The following is a 16621-nucleotide window of genomic DNA, read 5'->3' on the forward strand; positions in this document are numbered from 1 at the left end:
TAGAAAATTCCCAGGTTCGAAGGAAGAACAGGCATACTGCGCTAGCAGCAGCATCAACTGCACAAAGTCTTTAACTAATCTATCATCTTTTCCCAACTTCTTCCACAGTTAACCATTCCATATTTAAACCACATTTTTTATTGTTTATTTCCTTTTTTCCCCATAAAAAAGGAAAGCAAACTCACCTCTTAGCTCTCATGAGCAGCATCAACTGCACAAAGCTCTTTAAGCAGTCTCCTATCATCTTTTCCCAACATCTTCCACCATTCCATATTTAACCCACATCTTTTATTGCTTATTTCCTTTTTTATCCATAAAAAAGGAAAGCAAACTCTTTCACCTCTTAGCTCTCATGAGCAGCACCAACTGCTCAAAGCTCTTTAACCAGTTTCCTATCATCTTTTCCCAACATCTTCCACTGTTAACCATTCCATATTTCAACCACACTTTTTATTGTTTATTTCATTTTTTCCCCATAGAAAAGGAAAGCAAACTCACCTCTTAGCTCTCATGAGCAGCATCAGATGCACAAAGCTTTTTAACCAGTCTCCTATCATCTTTTCCCAACATCTTCCACAGTTAACCATTCCATATTTAAACCACATCTTTTATTGTTTATTCTTTATTTTATTATTTATTCTTTTATTTTGTTATTTATCTTTAATTATTTCCTTTTTTTCCCATAGAAAAGGAAAGCAAACTCTTTCACCTCTTAGCTCTCACGATATTCTGAATGCTCAGCAGTTTCATTTCCTGACTTGAGAAGGAGAGCACTCTTCTCAACAAGAGTTCACCCCACACCAAAAGATCACAAAAAAGGAGGAAAATTACAGCCTGACTCCAAGCACCTGCTGCTGAAGGCAGTAGAGCCCTCATGTGCACCTTCCCCACCAAAACAACTCCTGTGTCTCTTGCAAAATTTCTTTGTATCAGATGAAATTTCAACTTTCCAAGACCACAAATTATGTTTCCCTTACAGAAACCTCCTGATGACCAGAAATAATACAAAGCCTCTTTCTCTCCCTATTTCATCCTTAAGGAAATCCATTTTTGCACACATGCTTGCTATCAAAACCTCTTTGCAGAAGCATAACTTATTGGACATGTAAAGTTTTTATGTAGATGTATCACCCCATTTTCAACAGCTGTCAAACCTCTGTTCCTTTTCACAGGTGTCTCTGTAGTCCTGCAAAGCCCAGGAGCAGCTACTCCTCCTCTGTAGGAAGCACATTAATGGATGCCTGAGCAGGAGGAGAGCTGGAGCAGATCCCAGCCCACTCTGAGCCCTCCAGGAGCAAAAACTGTCTCCCAACATTTATTTATCATCCCATGCAAAATCACTCCTCTAACTTAAGAATAAACAGCAGCATGCAGCTAATTATGGATTATCAAATCAAGTAATTTAACTAAATAATTTCCATGGACTTCACTGCTGGCAGTCAGGGTAGAAACATGAGACAGAAGCCCCTAAATCTGACAAAAACCAGAATAAAATTAATGGCCAACTCCCTTTCCTGTATCATTGCTATTTCATGCAGCACCTCTGTGATGCTCCACTACATAACACCCACCAGGGAAATGTCAAAACCTCTGCAGGTAAGAGAAAGCATCACTTTCAATAAAATGCAAAGCTGTGACAAACCTGAAAGGTTCACAAGGTGGAAGGGAATAAAAAATTAGGCACTCAAAAGTGAAAACTGCAAAAATTGCCAAATACCTGGAAAGCTTCAGATATAACACAACTCAAGTTTAGAGGAGAAACTGTTTCTCCAGGAAGGAGAGAAATTAGTGGAAAAACCACATGGTAGGACTGCCATGTACACACCCATGGGCAATTAAAGGAAGCTCAAGAGCATTTCAAATGCTGCAGAAGTCCCCTAAGTTCAGCAAACAAAACCAGTGCAAATGGGCCATGGGAATGAGAAAATGAAAAATAGAAAATCCCCCAGGATCTCTCTGCAAGGAGCTGAGTGGGACCTTTAATTCTCCAATGCACTCTCAAATCCCCAAGTAAGAGCTACAAAAGAAAGTAGTAAGCAGTAAATTCATAGTAAATAAGACCAGTAAGTAATAAGTAAAATCAGTTTTATTGTGTTTAAGATATTTTTTTCTAACTGGCTTGAGAATGGAGAATTTATCTCCCTGGCATTATTAAAATGGGACTTCTTGCTGTGATCTCAACTATTATGTAAGGCAGAGGCACCACAAGCACAAGCTGAAAGCACCTTTGCCCCAGTAACTCAGTGAGAAACACTCTCTCCAGATCCTGCCTTGTCAAAGCCAATTTAGTTTTGATTTTAAGTCAGCTTGAGGCTCACCTCTTCCTCCCCTGCATGTCATACTCACTGCTCCCAGAATCAATCAGCATTTTGAATTTTCACCAGCCTGTGTGTTCTTGTGCTGGATCTAAAATATGCCAAACCCAGTGAGGATTTGATGAGCTCCATGCCTGGGCACTGCTCCTGGGGATGTCAGAGGAGCAGCCAGCTCCTGTCACCTCCTGCATTATGTGAAAGGCTCCACAGGGACCAAAATCATACCAACACAGGCCAGGAAAGCTTGGGGACCAAAATTGTGGTTATCTACTTCAGGCCTGGCAGAAAGCCTGCCAGAAAGTGTGGACACATGAGACAGGAATAAAAAGCAAGACTCAGTGAGGATAAAGCTAAATTAATTAATTCATTGCTCCTGCAGGCACCACGGAAGGAGCTAAAAGGATTCCCACACTGACACCACACACCACAGGGGGGGCAAAAACCAGCCCAAGCCTCCAAATTTACATTGTCTTGTGGAGAGCCAAGACATTGGGCAGTAAACAGAAAAGAAGAGAGATAAATGAGTAAGAATAAGGAAAATCTCATCCTCAAGCAGCATTACTGCTGGACTTGGGAAGAGTCAATGCAGCTTCTCCCTTCTGGCCCCAGGGAACAATCCAGGCTCTCCAGAGGAGTCAACAGACACATGGGTAAGGAAGATCTGAGCTGCAATGGATCATCAGGCTACCGGGATTTCCCAAACAGCTTTGCAACATCCTTCACTACAGGATTTTGAGGAGGTACCACCACATAAGAGAAGGAGTTTGCTTGGATAATTCAGTGGTTAGAAGAAAAGACAGAGCAAGGTCCCCAGGAAGTTCTGCTGGCATTTTGGCTCTTCAAAATAACCTCCAAATATCTGAGAAAGTTAAAGAGCAAAGATTGATGATCATAACCCAGTAACTCAGCATGTTATAGATAAGGGCTGACCACAAGGACTGGCTGCAAAAAGACACAGCCATGTGTCTTGGTTCATTTTATTACCCTCAGCCCTACACACAAATGAGTAGGAAGGAACCAAGCAAGGAACACATTAGAGCTGAGGAAGGTTCCAGTAAGAGGAAAAATAACCATAATGGTGTCTTCCTGCTCACACTGATCCCTTTCTCACCAGCTGCAGATACAGGAGAGCAGCCACCCTGCCAGGAGGATCACAGGAGGTTCTGCTCACCCCTTGGCACCAGGAGCCAAGGTGCAGCCATGCTGGGCTCCCCACCAAACACTCACTCTGGGACACAGACTGGTTCCTCCTTCTGCAACTCCTCTGCTTCAAATGAGAAATTATTACTTGCTTCCAGATGTCACATTTTTATCTCTCTCCTAGTTTTCCATGACTTTTCAAAGAAATCTGGCAGCAATTTGAGACATTCATTAGTCAGTTATTTCTAAAACATGTTACCAGGACAGGATTCAGTTGTGTAATGTCTGTGTTTTTCATACTCCCATAGCCTACGCTTTAATCAAGAGTTATTTATTACAAATTTTCTTTAATTCTGGTTTGCCTGCCACATTTCATTCGGGCTTTTCTTCCACAAGTCACATTCACACACAGACAAATGCTCAGAAGATCAGCCATTTTGGAATACTTGAGCTGATTCCCATTTTTACTTATTAGCTTCTTCAAAAGGGGAAAAAAATTAAATATTCACTGAGATACAGTGCAGATTGAAAAAAACATACTACTCAAAAAAGTTTGTCTGTTAAACCCAACCCTGTGGCCACAGAGGTGTTTGCAAATTAGGGCATTTACAGTAACACAGAGTTTTGCCCCAGACAGTGCCTGTGGAAAGGGAATTGGCATAAGCAAAGAAACATTCCAGCAGTTTTAGTCTCTGCTGTTCCAGAGTTAAGTGATGGTCATGGAGTCCACATCCACTTAAGAGCTGCCCCAAGATCACAAGGATCCACCTTGACAGGATCATCATGGAGCTTCAGTTAAAAACACTTGGGCAGCAACCCTATGGCATGGAACCAGGGCTAGGAAAAAGATTCACAAGCCAAATTATCTCTTAAAAAAAAAAAATACTAAAGACTCAAAGTTAAACAGTCATAGGGGAACAGAAACTGTATTTGCAGACTGTTAATGTTTCAAAAAATGCTTACCCCTAATATATTCAAACCAAAAATCCCCTGCCAGTGGTGCCCTAAAACCCCAGTTCTTCCCAAATCCAGCCTTTTGCAAGCTGTAATTTTTCTGCTTTGGGCAGAACTGCTGGGGCAGCCAAGGGATCACAGAGATTAGCAGGATCCTCTTGCTATTAAAAATAAAAAAAAAACAGTGATCAATTAAATTAAATTTATATATATATATATATATAAAAAATAAATAAATTAAATTAAATTAAATTAGCCACAGTTAAAGTTAAAGGTTAACTTTAAAGTTAAAGGTTAACTTCTCAGTAGGTCTCCCTGCCTGCCTGGTTGGGATCAGTGCCAGCCCCTGTGTCCCTCCGCAGGGTGGCACTGCAGGGGTGCCATGTGCTGGCTCTGGGGCACAGCTGGCACCTCCGCCCCCCATGCTCCCCTGCCCACAGCCCTCTGGGATCACTGGCTCCAGATGCTTGGAGGGCTATTTTGGACTTATTCCAACCATCCAGGTGACAGCACTGCCACACAACATTTTGCCAGTCTGAGGAGAAGCAGCAGGCAGAGAACTGAATCTGCTGTTGCTGTAATAACTGAACTAAACCCCTGCCAAGGCTCTCTCTAAATGAACACACATCATTGCATTAACATGTTCAATTCATGGATGAAAAACACCCCTGCAACAGAAACTCAAGATTATTCATTTGAAGAAGAAAAACCTAGAACCCTAATGCAGAGATTTTATTCTAATTTTATTCTAATTAACCATATCCAAGCACGACAGCAATTGTTATTTCCTCAGATTATAGCTGCCTATTTTGTCAGCCACTGAGGGAGCCTGCCTGACCTTCAGCACCCTCCCACCTCACATCAATTCATCCTCAGCCTCATTGCTGCATCCCTCCTCCTCCTCCTCCTCCCATTGACCTTTTGTATTTGTATCCTTGAACCTCACTAACTCTTCAACACTCCCAAATCCAGTGTCCTCCCCAGACCTGCACCAAGACCAACTCCTACACAATATCTCAATCATCCCAGCACACCTGCAGTAAGGCACTCCAATAAAAACTTATCTCTGGAAAGTAAGGCCATGAAATAAACACAAAATGCATTTTTTATACATGGAAAAACCCCTGGTTAAAGCATTGATGTAATCTAGAAACTCGACAGCTTAGAGAAACAAAGTGGAATTGCAATGGAAAAATCCATCACAGACCTTAGACAATATTGCATCAAATCAGCTTCCTTCTGAATTTGCAAAATCTGTAGCTCTTTTCTCTTTATGATCTCAGCTGTAATTTCAAGAATTTCAGTTTTGGTATATTTTCTTTTGACCCACTGTAGCAGGTTTACGTGGCAAGGTTTTGGTTGGGAGGGGCTGCAGGGGTGACTGTGACCATGTTCACAGGGGTCTGAGGATGAGGGAAGAGATGAGGATCTGACTCCAGGTTTCAGGAGGCTGATTTATTATTTTATGATATATATATATTATATTAAAACTATACTAAAAGAATAGAAGAAAGGATTTCATCAGAAGGCTGGCTAAGAATAGAAAAAGAAAGAATGATAACAAAGGTTTGTGTCTGGGACAGAGAGCCTGAGCCAGCTGACTGTGATTGGCCATTAATTAGGAACAACCACATGAGCCCAATCCCAGATGCACCTGTTGCATTCCACAGCAGCAGATAACCATTGTTTACATTTTGTTCCTGAGGCCTCTCAGCTTCTCAGGAGGAAAAATCCTAAGGAAAGGATTTTCCATAAAAGATGTCTGTGACAGGTGACCTCTGAGAAGACACCAGAAGCTGTCCCCATGTCACACAGAGCTCTGTGAGGGACCTGCCACTGGCCAGGACCGAGCCCTTGAGCAGCACCTCTGGGATAACAGATCAGGAGAAGGTATAAGATGCTGGGCAGCAGCCGGGAAAGAGGAGGGAGAAGATGCGAGATGCCAGAGCACACCATCATGAATCCATGGTGACAGTGGCTGTCCCCCTCTGATCCATGGAGGACCACAGTGGATGTGCCCTGTAGGACACTGCAGCTCTTGCTGGAGCAGGGTTTCTGGCAGGATCTCTGACCCCATGGGAGGCCCATGCTCTTCCAGCCTGTTCCTGCAGGACTCACCCCATGGAAAGGAGTGATCCCAGGGCAGATCCTCAAGAACTGCACTGTGGAAAGGACTCATGACAAAGCTGCTCATGACAGACTGTCTCCCGTGGGAAGGATGTCACAGACATCTTTTATGAAAAATCCTTCCCTTAGAATTTTTCCCCCTGACAAGCTGCGAGGCCTCAGGAACAAAATGTAAACATTGATTATCTGCTGCTGTGGAATGCAACAGGTGCATCTGTGATTGGGCTCATGTGGTTGTTTCTAATTAATGGCCAATCACAGAGAGCTGGTTCAAACTCTCTGTCCAAGCCACAAGCTTTTGTTATCATTCTTTCTTTTTCTATTCTTAGCCAGCCTTCTGATGAAATTCTTTCTTCTATTCTTTTAGTGTAGTTTTAATATAATATATATATATCATAAAATAATAAATCAAGCCTTCTGAAACATGGAGTCAGATCCTCATCTCTTCCCTGATCCTCAGACCCCTGTGAGCACGGTCACAGAAGGACTCCATGATGGAGCAGGGCAGGGTGTGAGGAAGAAGGCTGGGTGGGCACTTAGTTCCAACCAGAAATCTGAACTTCCACTGGCTAAAATGATCCCAAAGTGGATTAAATGACTTTTCACATCCACACTTTCAAGCCCCCAGTGTGACCCCATGTGTTCATAGGAACATTCCCTCTCTTTTCTTACAGTGGTGATGTTAAAGGCCTCTACCCTGCAGGGACACTTCCCACTCGAGCAGGTTGCTCCAAGCCCTGGCCAATCTGGCCTTGAACACTTCCAGGGATGCAGCAGCCACAGTTTCTCTGGTTGGAGGTTGTGTTTATTGCCCTGGTGTTTGCAGAAGCATTAGACACTTCAGAGGGCACCCTCTCCTCCCAGCAGGACAGAGCAGACCATCACCACTGCCACAGAGCTCTCCAGTCACAGCTCCAGCTTGCCTGGGGCAGCATCATGGGTGCCCAGCTGGACGAAGAATGCAGGAGCCAGACTCTTCCTTTTAGTGCCAGCAGACACCAGCTTCCAGCCCATTTCCATCCCACCCAGGACAACCCCCTGTCCCCAGCTATCCCCCCCTCCTCCTCACTCTCAGCCATGTCCTGGCCTCCAGTTCCTGCTCCTTTATCCTCTTCCCTCCAGCTGCTCCCAGTCCTCTGGGGCCTGCAGGACCACCAGGGCCAGGCATGGGTGGGGAAGGAGGAGAGGGTGGGATTGGTCCCTCATGGCAACAGATCACAAACTGATTTAAGCAGACCATGGAGCCACACCCTGGCTTTTCTTCCTCACCAGCCTCTCCTCCTCATCCTCTGCCCAGGCTCTGCTATCCTGCCACTTTGTCTTCTCTCCCAGCAGCTCCATTTCCCCAACATGCTTTCATCAGAACATCTTCCATCCCTTTGCTCCTACAAAATCCACAGGGAAAATTTCTATAAAAAACAAAATCTATCCTCACTAGTACCAAAGGACTGCATTAATCACTCTTCGTTTGGGACAGGGAGAAAACATATGCTTTAAGGGAATTTTTTGCTGATTTTCAAACCTCTTGTTTTCTAAATTAAAACATGAACTTGAAGGGGGGAAGGAAGAGAAAAATAGGAAAAATACAGCTGCTTCCTTTCTTTTTTTTTGCTGCTGGGAAATTATCAGGGCAGCATGTGGTTCTACTAGCTCCTGGCAAGTTTTATCCAATAAATTATAAAGCATTGATTTAAGACAGGGAAGGAAGAAGAAAAAGAAAAGGCAGCAATAAAATTGCTTTTAAATTACTTGTGTAGGTGGTACATAAACAGGAGACATCACAACTCATTGAAAAATTCTTATTGGACAAAAAAAAAAAAAGAGAAAAGAAGAAGAAAAAAGTAAGGAGAACAAAAGGTTCAAAAAAATTCAGAGGTCCTGAGTTTATGTTCTTTGATTAGAGTTGGTAGCTATCTCGGTGGATTTCGGGTGGTCAAGTCAAATAAGAAAGGAAAAGAAAAAAGGATTAAATATCTCTGGTTACCAGTAGATAGACAATTATGCCCAAGAGGGTCAGGAAGTACTTTTAATTCTTGCACATGTTATTGTGGTCTCTCCTTGCCAAGAAAACAAATAAGCTCTGTCTCAAAACCAGTTTGTGTCCTTTGTTCCGTTCCTTCTGCTGCAAACTCTTCCAGAATTCATTCCTGTGCTGATCACACACTGTCCTCTGATTTTCTCCATAAATCTATTTCAGTCTCTTTTGCATCATTACTGCCCCCAAATTAAAAAGCTCAATTCTACAAAGATCACACCAGATACAGGGTGAGAGTGGATAGAGAACACCCTGTAATGAAAAGCACATCCCAAATTCAGGCACCAGGAGCTGCATGGGCTTTGTTCCTCTCCTGTAATTTGAGCCCTGAAAACTGTCTGATGCTGATGAACTGCCCAGAGGAATTCCTGTGAGTACAGGAAGCATTTCTTGAGGGCAGATTTACTTTCTCGTGGGGGAAAACAGTGCCACTATCCTCACCTTAATCCTTTGTCTGCTTCAGTGCTGAAGGACACCCACCCACCCTCATTTTCCAGGCCTTTGCCAAGCTAAACTCATAAAGTGGTTTTAATTTCCCCTTAAGAGATCATGTTTCCATTTCTGGTCATTCTTCCCTCAGTTACTCCAATCTATTCTGATAAACAAAACAATACACTCCTCTCCAGCTGAGTTATTGCTAGCACGAGGGAGCATCACCACAGCCCTGGCTGCTGCTGCAGATTGACAGAAATCTCCTGCACAACTGTGTTACCTCAGTCATTCAGAGTTCTCAAGATCAAAAATCCTGCCTTTGGTTGCTTTTCATACCATTCCTATTCCATCTTAAAGATCATCCAGAACCTCCTGTAAAAAACTCCACATTTTCCATTACTTCTTTCTTTGTTAGTTTGGTTCAGCAAATCTTTTAACACAGTCACCCTACAAGGTCTCCTTAACACAAATATTAACTCCACAGATACCCAAAACCATCCCTCAGGAGATCTCATAAAAACCTGATCCCAGCTGCAATTATTTGCAGGAGTTTACCTGATTCTGCTCCAACCTCACAATCCAACTTCTGCAGTATATTCATTCTTCATGCAACCATCTCATTGAACATCAAGGAGATGAGGATAAACTCATTTCTCTATTCCAAAAACAAAGATTAATTTGGCATAAACTACACCTACTTATATATCTTTCCCCCTTCAACCCCCAAAAATCTTGCTCTAAAATAAACCAGTGTATCAAACCAAACAGACCTGAAGTCACATGGAACATCTGGTACCACCTCTTCAACATCTGTCAAGGATAATGCCTACACAGAGCTCAGCTTCTGCTTTGAACAAATCCAACCTGCCAGTTATTCTAATTCCCATACTGCCTCCTTCTTGTAGTTCAGCAATGGAAAAGCAGCACACAGGTCCCACTGAGCTGCTTGATTCACAAGCTTGAAAAAATTGCAGAATTGGCCTCACTAGTTGCCAAAAAAGGCATCAAGATGATCCATTCAAAACATATATCTGATAAACCCAGTTCTTTATGTTTCTGAAGTGAATTATGCAAGCCTGTATCCTCCCTGCAAGCCATGGAGATCCCATCCCATCCCACCACAGTATTCAGCTGGGAGGAACTGCCTTCATCCTACACATATTCTGTACCAAAATAAACCCTGCTGTGCTCTGAGCAACTGCAATCATGTACATGTTTAAAAATACAACATTAAGGTCAAGCTCTCCATCATTTTTTAAAGGTCTTTTCCTTTAGAAAACCACAGCACCTTCTCAAGCACATCATCACCCCCCTCTCCTCCTCCCACTTGCTCCAAATCTCCTCCTTTCCCTGCTGTCTAGACCACATCACTATCTTTCTTCCTTCCTGCAATAGAAATGTGACCCAGCCATGTCACTCACATTTTGGCCACGCCTAGGAAAGTAATTTATCCATCCTATTTATGCAGGATTTACCCACAGCCATGGAACACCAGGTATTTCCCAAGCCATCATCTGGAGGAAAGAGAAAAACCAACAATCCCCTTTCAAGCAGCTCTGAGAAACCTGAAATGTCAGAGTAATTCAAAAAGTCATGGTAAGAAATTCCAATTGAAGTGAAAAGTGTTCAGTATCAGCACAGGGTAAGTTTTGTCATGGAGCAGAGACAGCTCAGGCTCTTCCCCCTCTCCAATCCAATCATTCCTGCTCTTATCACAGGGTGCTTGTCCTTCAGCTTCTGGGGAACTGAAAACACCACACTGAAAAATAAGCCTCTCCTGCTCTTTATTTTCTTCATCAACCCCACTGGATCAGCCCTTCCTTCTGAGCAAGGTGCCACACCAATGCCATGTCCAAAACGTTTTTGAGTTAAAGGCACCAGAACTGAGCACTTCAAAGCCTGTTTGTTCTCACAAGGTACAGTCACAGCAGATGTGCATCCAGATGTGGTGTCATTTAACAGAAAAGCTTCCAAGAACATGGATCAAAAATCACCTGGCTTATTTTGCACAGCTCTCCACCTTCTAGTACAAACCCAGGTGCTGTGGATAAATTGCTTTTACCCTTTCCCTTCAGCTGAAGTTGCTCTTTCCATTCATTCCATTCATCTACCCTTTCCAAGCATCCTCATTTTTTAGGGACAATCTAGTACCAAGCATCTGAACAGTCACAGATTAAAAGCTTTTGGCCATAATACAAAGGGGACCTGCCCTGCTACTTCTGAAAGCTCCTTAGAAGGCATAAATCAATCCAAGTCTTTATGTGGAAAGCATCAGCACTTCCTAGTTTCTCAGTGAGGCATGGTAAAGAGGTTGTGCCTGAGTTCTGAGGTTGAGTAAGAAATTAATTTGGATTTTTTTTTGTATTTTTTATCAGAGTGCAGTTTTTTGCTGTCTTTAAGAAACTATGACAACCACACCCCATACCACCACTTCTAAACCAGCATCTCAACACAGTGAGACAGACATCAGGTATGGAGGAAGCAATACACAGTTTTTATTCAAAATGCACAAAATTATGCTAAAACTCTAGATAATTAGTCCCTTGAGATCTAGGGATGTGGTTCATAACCAGGTTTGCCCACAACAATTAATACTATTTCTGCATCCTGACAGATTGTCCCACCACTGCAGCTTGCTGTGGATCAAGCACAACAACTGCTGTGGACTGTGGTTTTAATTAGATGTACCAGTATGTAAATCAACATCTTCTGCCCTGTGGACATGGTGGTTTTGAACCATTACCAGGGCACTAAAATACGTTTACTACAGGTGTTACATCAATGCCATCCTCAGTAACCCAATTTCAGAGAATCAGAGAAACTCAGACTGGTTTGGGTGGAAGGGACCTTGAAGATCATCTCATTCCAGTCCCTGGAACCTCCCACTAACCCAGGTTGCTCCAAGCCCCATCCAACCTCACCTTGAACATTATGGGGATGGAACAGCCACAGCTTCTCTGGGCAACCCACACCAGAGACTCACCCCATCACAGGGAAGAATTTATCTACACCCAATTTCTAACAAAAAACAAGTGTCCTGGCCCAACTCTGCAGAGTTTTTAACCACTTCTACCATGTAAGAAAGTGTTGCAAAATCAGTCACTTGATCCTCTCCTGCTTATACCAACACTTCTCTTTTTTCTCACCAAAACAGAAAGAATTAAATTAACGCAGAGTCAGGGTATCTCTCAGAAAGGGGTGGCCATGTTCTCCTATTCCAGGAGTTTATGGCACAAATTCCAACAGCTTCACCTACAACCCTCTCACACCATGATTAATAGTATTACATTCATTAATACTCTACATGCAAAACCTTCAGCTTCTCAGACCTTGGTGCTGCTGGGAGCCACACAGGGTGTGAAGGTCACCCACAGCTTTTCCCTTGGGCAGCTCAGAGAATCAGGGATCCACTGAATTCCACCCATCCTTTTACCTCTCAGCCCAGTGACACCAAACACCTGGGCTCTAAAAAGGCAGAGGGATGGTTTCCATCAGCTACTGCCAAACCCACACACACCATTACAGGCATGGGGCACAAATGTTCATTTCCTTTAGAATTGTAACAACTTTATTGAAACAGATGTTCTGGGAACAGCACGGGGCAGCACTGGGCAGCCTGCAGGACAGCAAATACACAGTGGAAAAGCACTCCCAGAGCAGTGCATGCATCCTGTGCAGGGTAAGCATGGGAAGATCTTACAGGGAGGAACTGGTTTCAGGAGCTCCAAAGTAGCCTCTTTTTCCAGTGCTTCTCTTCAGAAAAATACCCCAAAAATAATCCCACATCTAGCAGAACTACTTGACATGAGAGGCGTAAACTCTATTCTTGGTTAAGTTACAGAATAAATTATTTGATTACAAGCTAAAAATACCTACTATCACACATTCTTTTCCTCTTTAAGGAACTCTTGAATTGATAATCCCACAACAGAAGTAAGGAAGTACATTTTTAATGCCACTGATTAACATTTTAGATCACTTTGGAGCACTCAGTGTATATCCCTTCTCCTGGAAGTTTTAATGCCAGACTGCTGACATTTCCTAAAAAAGCATTAGAGTTGAAAAATAAGTTGGTGTGTTGACAGAGTGCAGTGCTCACCGACCTGCCTCAGGCAAGAAACCTGATTACGTGGCCACACTGATCCCTTCTGGCCTCACCATTTTTTACAACATCAAAACCATTCAGCCATAATCTATTTTTTTTGGTGGCTGATGAATTTAAGATAACAAACTATCTAAATGAGACCACAACAACCTCAATACTCCTGCAAGCCGTTCAAACAGCACAGGGAGGCTCTGGAGAGTGCAGGTGCTCTCACAGCCATGGCAGAGATGTGGTCATCCTCCCAAATGCTGGCATGGAGCCCTGGTTTTTGCAGCCCTTGGAGGGGGAGCCAGCTCTGCTGGAAAGCTTTCACCTCATCCAAAGAGATAAGGAGAAGGGAGTACTCCTCCTCTTCAACTGCAGCTGGTTAACACTTGAACAAGAGTGACCACATCTTCCAAAATAAAAGCCATAAACAAAGTGTATGGTCCACAACAATAATCATGTTCTCTTCATCAGGGGAACCTAAACTGGAGTTTAATTTAAGGGGATTCCAACCAGGTCCATCAAGGTGGTGGAAAGCTGAGCAGGGCAGTACAGGAGGAAGGCAGGAAGCCACTAACAAGGCTCTCCAACCCTGCTATGCACCCACAGGACAAAAGCAGCCAGAACCAGCCTTTCCCCCACATACCACAGCAGGCCTGTCCCACACACAGCTGACCACACCAACAGCAACAATAACAGCCCATGTGCAATGCCTCACACGGAAGGTTCTGGCACCAGCTGCAGGAAAGGCAACACTGAGCTGTGCCAGATCTCCTCCAGCCACGCTTACAGCACAAAACCTGTTCCAGGTAACGCTCCGCTGATCCTCCCCTACAGCTTCTCTGAACGCCTCATCCAAGGGATCTTTCATCTCCATCACCTTTCTGTGACACTCAAGGATCTCCATAGTCTCCTTACTATGCTCTTTTTACTGGCAGAGGGCAGAAAGAAGGCAAGCAAACAATGCTAAACATCTCTTCACACGCACGCGTCTGGGCTCATGTGCATTCCAAATTCTCCCCATAAGCATTTTTTAGGCAAAGCAACTCATCTCCCACCACCATGCCTACTTTTCCCCTTGAGGACAATCTCTTTAAACTAGGAGAGATTTAACTAATAACATTAAAATGATGACTTACCAGTCTCTCATTATCTTCTGAGGTTCTCTGGTAATGAGCTGCTAAAGAAGTGTAATCCTGCTCTTGCTTGTTACACTCCAAACACTTAGATCCATGACGGATTAGCCTCTGTGGGTCTGTGTAGAGAGGCAGGGCTGGCTGAGTGCTCGCAGAAATCCCTACCCCACCTCCTGAAGCAGCACTAGACTTGGGTGGAGGAGAGGAGGAGAGAAAAGTCTGAGAAGCTGGAGAGGCTGAAGAGCTTGTAGGAGAAGGTGAAAACATTTGGTCTATGGAAATTGGTTTCATGAGCAGCTGAGAACACTGCATGATAAATCCTTTGCTCTTGTGATCTCGTGCATGTTTAAGCAGGCTACACTTATTAAAAAAAAGGAGCATAGTTGAACACTGAGTGCACATGACTTCAATGTGAACGCTTCGCCTACTATAGTGTTGAGTCAGGCTTTTCTCTAAGGCAAACGAGTCCCCACATTCCAGGCAACAATACCCAGAGGCAGGTAAATTAATACTAGTGTCAGCTGGGGGGCTGAGGTTTGGAGTATATATGGGCACCGGATTGGCACTGTGCAGCACTTTATGGAATGCCTCCATGACAACGGGAGCAGCTTTCTTGACTTGGTGCACCAGCGGCACTGACATCTGCGTCACCTGAGGCTGGCTCCGCCTCTGCGCCGATGTCTTGGCTGTAACAGAAGCAGCAACGCTGTGGGGCACCAAGTTGAGATTTGCCAAGTGCACAGCTTTGGGAAGGAGGCTGGAGGTGGCCGTGCTGGATGGCTGCTGCCTCTTGACCCCCACCTTGACGGCACCGCCGCCGCAGTTGGGCAGGGGAGATAAGGACACGGTGCAAGTGCTGTTTGCAATGTCCATTTTCACACTGTCTGAGTAAGGACTCACTACGTTTGACAGCTGGATAGCCACAGCAGCCCCGTTTTTGGTTGAATTCCTGCCAGCCTCACCTTCTGTAACTGCACTAGTATCAGGGGATGGGAAAGATTTGATAAACTCTTCGGCAGAAGAGGTTTCTGCAGGCGACTCTTCGGAAGACTTGCCCAACTCATCATTTTCTGGCAAAATTCTGGTTACAGTCCTTTTAATTTCACCGGAAGATGTCTTGATAGTCTTTATTCTGACTTTGGGAATGGCTGGCGGAGAGCCAGCTGCCATGGAGGGAGAGCCTTTCCCACTGCTGTCGCTGCACACACTGCGAGGACTCTCGGGCTGCTTGCCAGCCTTCCTCACCACCTCCAGGGGGCTGCGGGGACTCTTTGGCGACTTGGGCATTTTTGGGCTTCCCTTCGTCCCGTCTTTGAAAGGACCAGGTTCCTTGGTAAAATTTGGCTGATCGCTTTTTGGGACACACACAACCTTTTTGGCCTGAAGAGCTACTAATGCTGCCACACAGGATGACAGCTTGGAATGAGTTGGCTTTAGCCTCTGCCGAGGTGGTATGGATGAAGACATGTTTAGCTCAGGCACAGACCCCTTGCCATCTCCTAAATTGTTGTGAGGGAGGTCTCCAAACACCAAGCCTTCCCCAAGAAAGCTGTTGGTATCTAACAAGTCCTTGCCTGACTCTGCAAACCTCTCCACTGCTCTGTCTTGCTCTCTCCTGCTCATTTCCAGCCTATTCTCTGGCTGGCAGTGGATTTCTGTCTTCTGTTCCTTTTTACAGTACTGATCAAACATGCTTAATTCAGGCTCTGGCACCTTCCTAAGATGATCCAGGACTGAAGCCCCTGTTGGGACATATATTGAAGGTGGTGGAAAATAGGGAGTTTGGGCATGTTTGGGTTTATCCCCAATACTGTTCTCTTTGAATGTATCCTCTGGTTCAGGGCTGGAAATGGGGCTAAACTGACTAAATGTTGGCAAAGGCTCTGACTTGGACTCGTCCAGTTTATCAGAGTAACCTCTCGAGCTGTCACCATTAATAAAAGTTGACTCAAACTTGCCATAATTATGGACCAAAGCATGAGCCTCAGCTGGCAGATCAGAGCCACGAAAGCCATTGTGTAACAGACCAGTTCCAAGGTGATTCCCCTCCTTTTCTGCCTCAAAAGACTCCTGGCGACTCGTGTTCTTCACTATCACACTGACCACGGGTGCATCGGAGGGAGGCAGAGAGTGGGACAAGGACACATTCTCATCCATGCACATTCCTGAGGACTTCAGGTGATTCTCATTCTCCTCCCCAGCTGATGGAATGGTCTCCTTAGCATCGAGACTGGTTGGATCAGGGATGTCAAAAGCAGCCAAGAGGTCATCAAAGTCAGGGGTTTTCATGTCCCCCATGATGAAAGCTACAATCAAAAAGCACAAAAAATACTTTGTCAATGTATTTCCCCCATGGACAAACTTTGTAAGACTCATGTGCATCAAAAAATCA

The 16621-nt window shown here is 44.2% G+C and overlaps 1 protein-coding gene across 3 annotated transcripts in view; it reads right to left on the reverse strand.

The window, feature by feature from the left end:
* Positions 1–16621, reverse strand: part of ZNF592 (zinc finger protein 592) — a 39362-nt gene that overhangs the window by 19140 nt on the left and 3601 nt on the right. For all 3 annotated transcript variants that reach the window (XM_054272908.1, XM_054272906.1, XM_054272907.1), the window contains exon 2: positions 14233–16535. In XM_054272908.1, the coding sequence (XP_054128883.1) occupies positions 14233–16527 (2295 nt within the window). In that variant the 5' untranslated portion in view covers positions 16528–16535. The remainder of the gene's footprint in view (positions 1–14232; positions 16536–16621) is intronic.

This window comes from Melozone crissalis, unplaced genomic scaffold, assembly GCF_028551555.1.
Source record: "Melozone crissalis strain CALT ecotype California unplaced genomic scaffold, PUWL_Pcris_2 ptg000014l_1, whole genome shotgun sequence".
Lineage (NCBI taxonomy): Eukaryota > Metazoa > Chordata > Aves > Passeriformes > Passerellidae > Melozone > Melozone crissalis.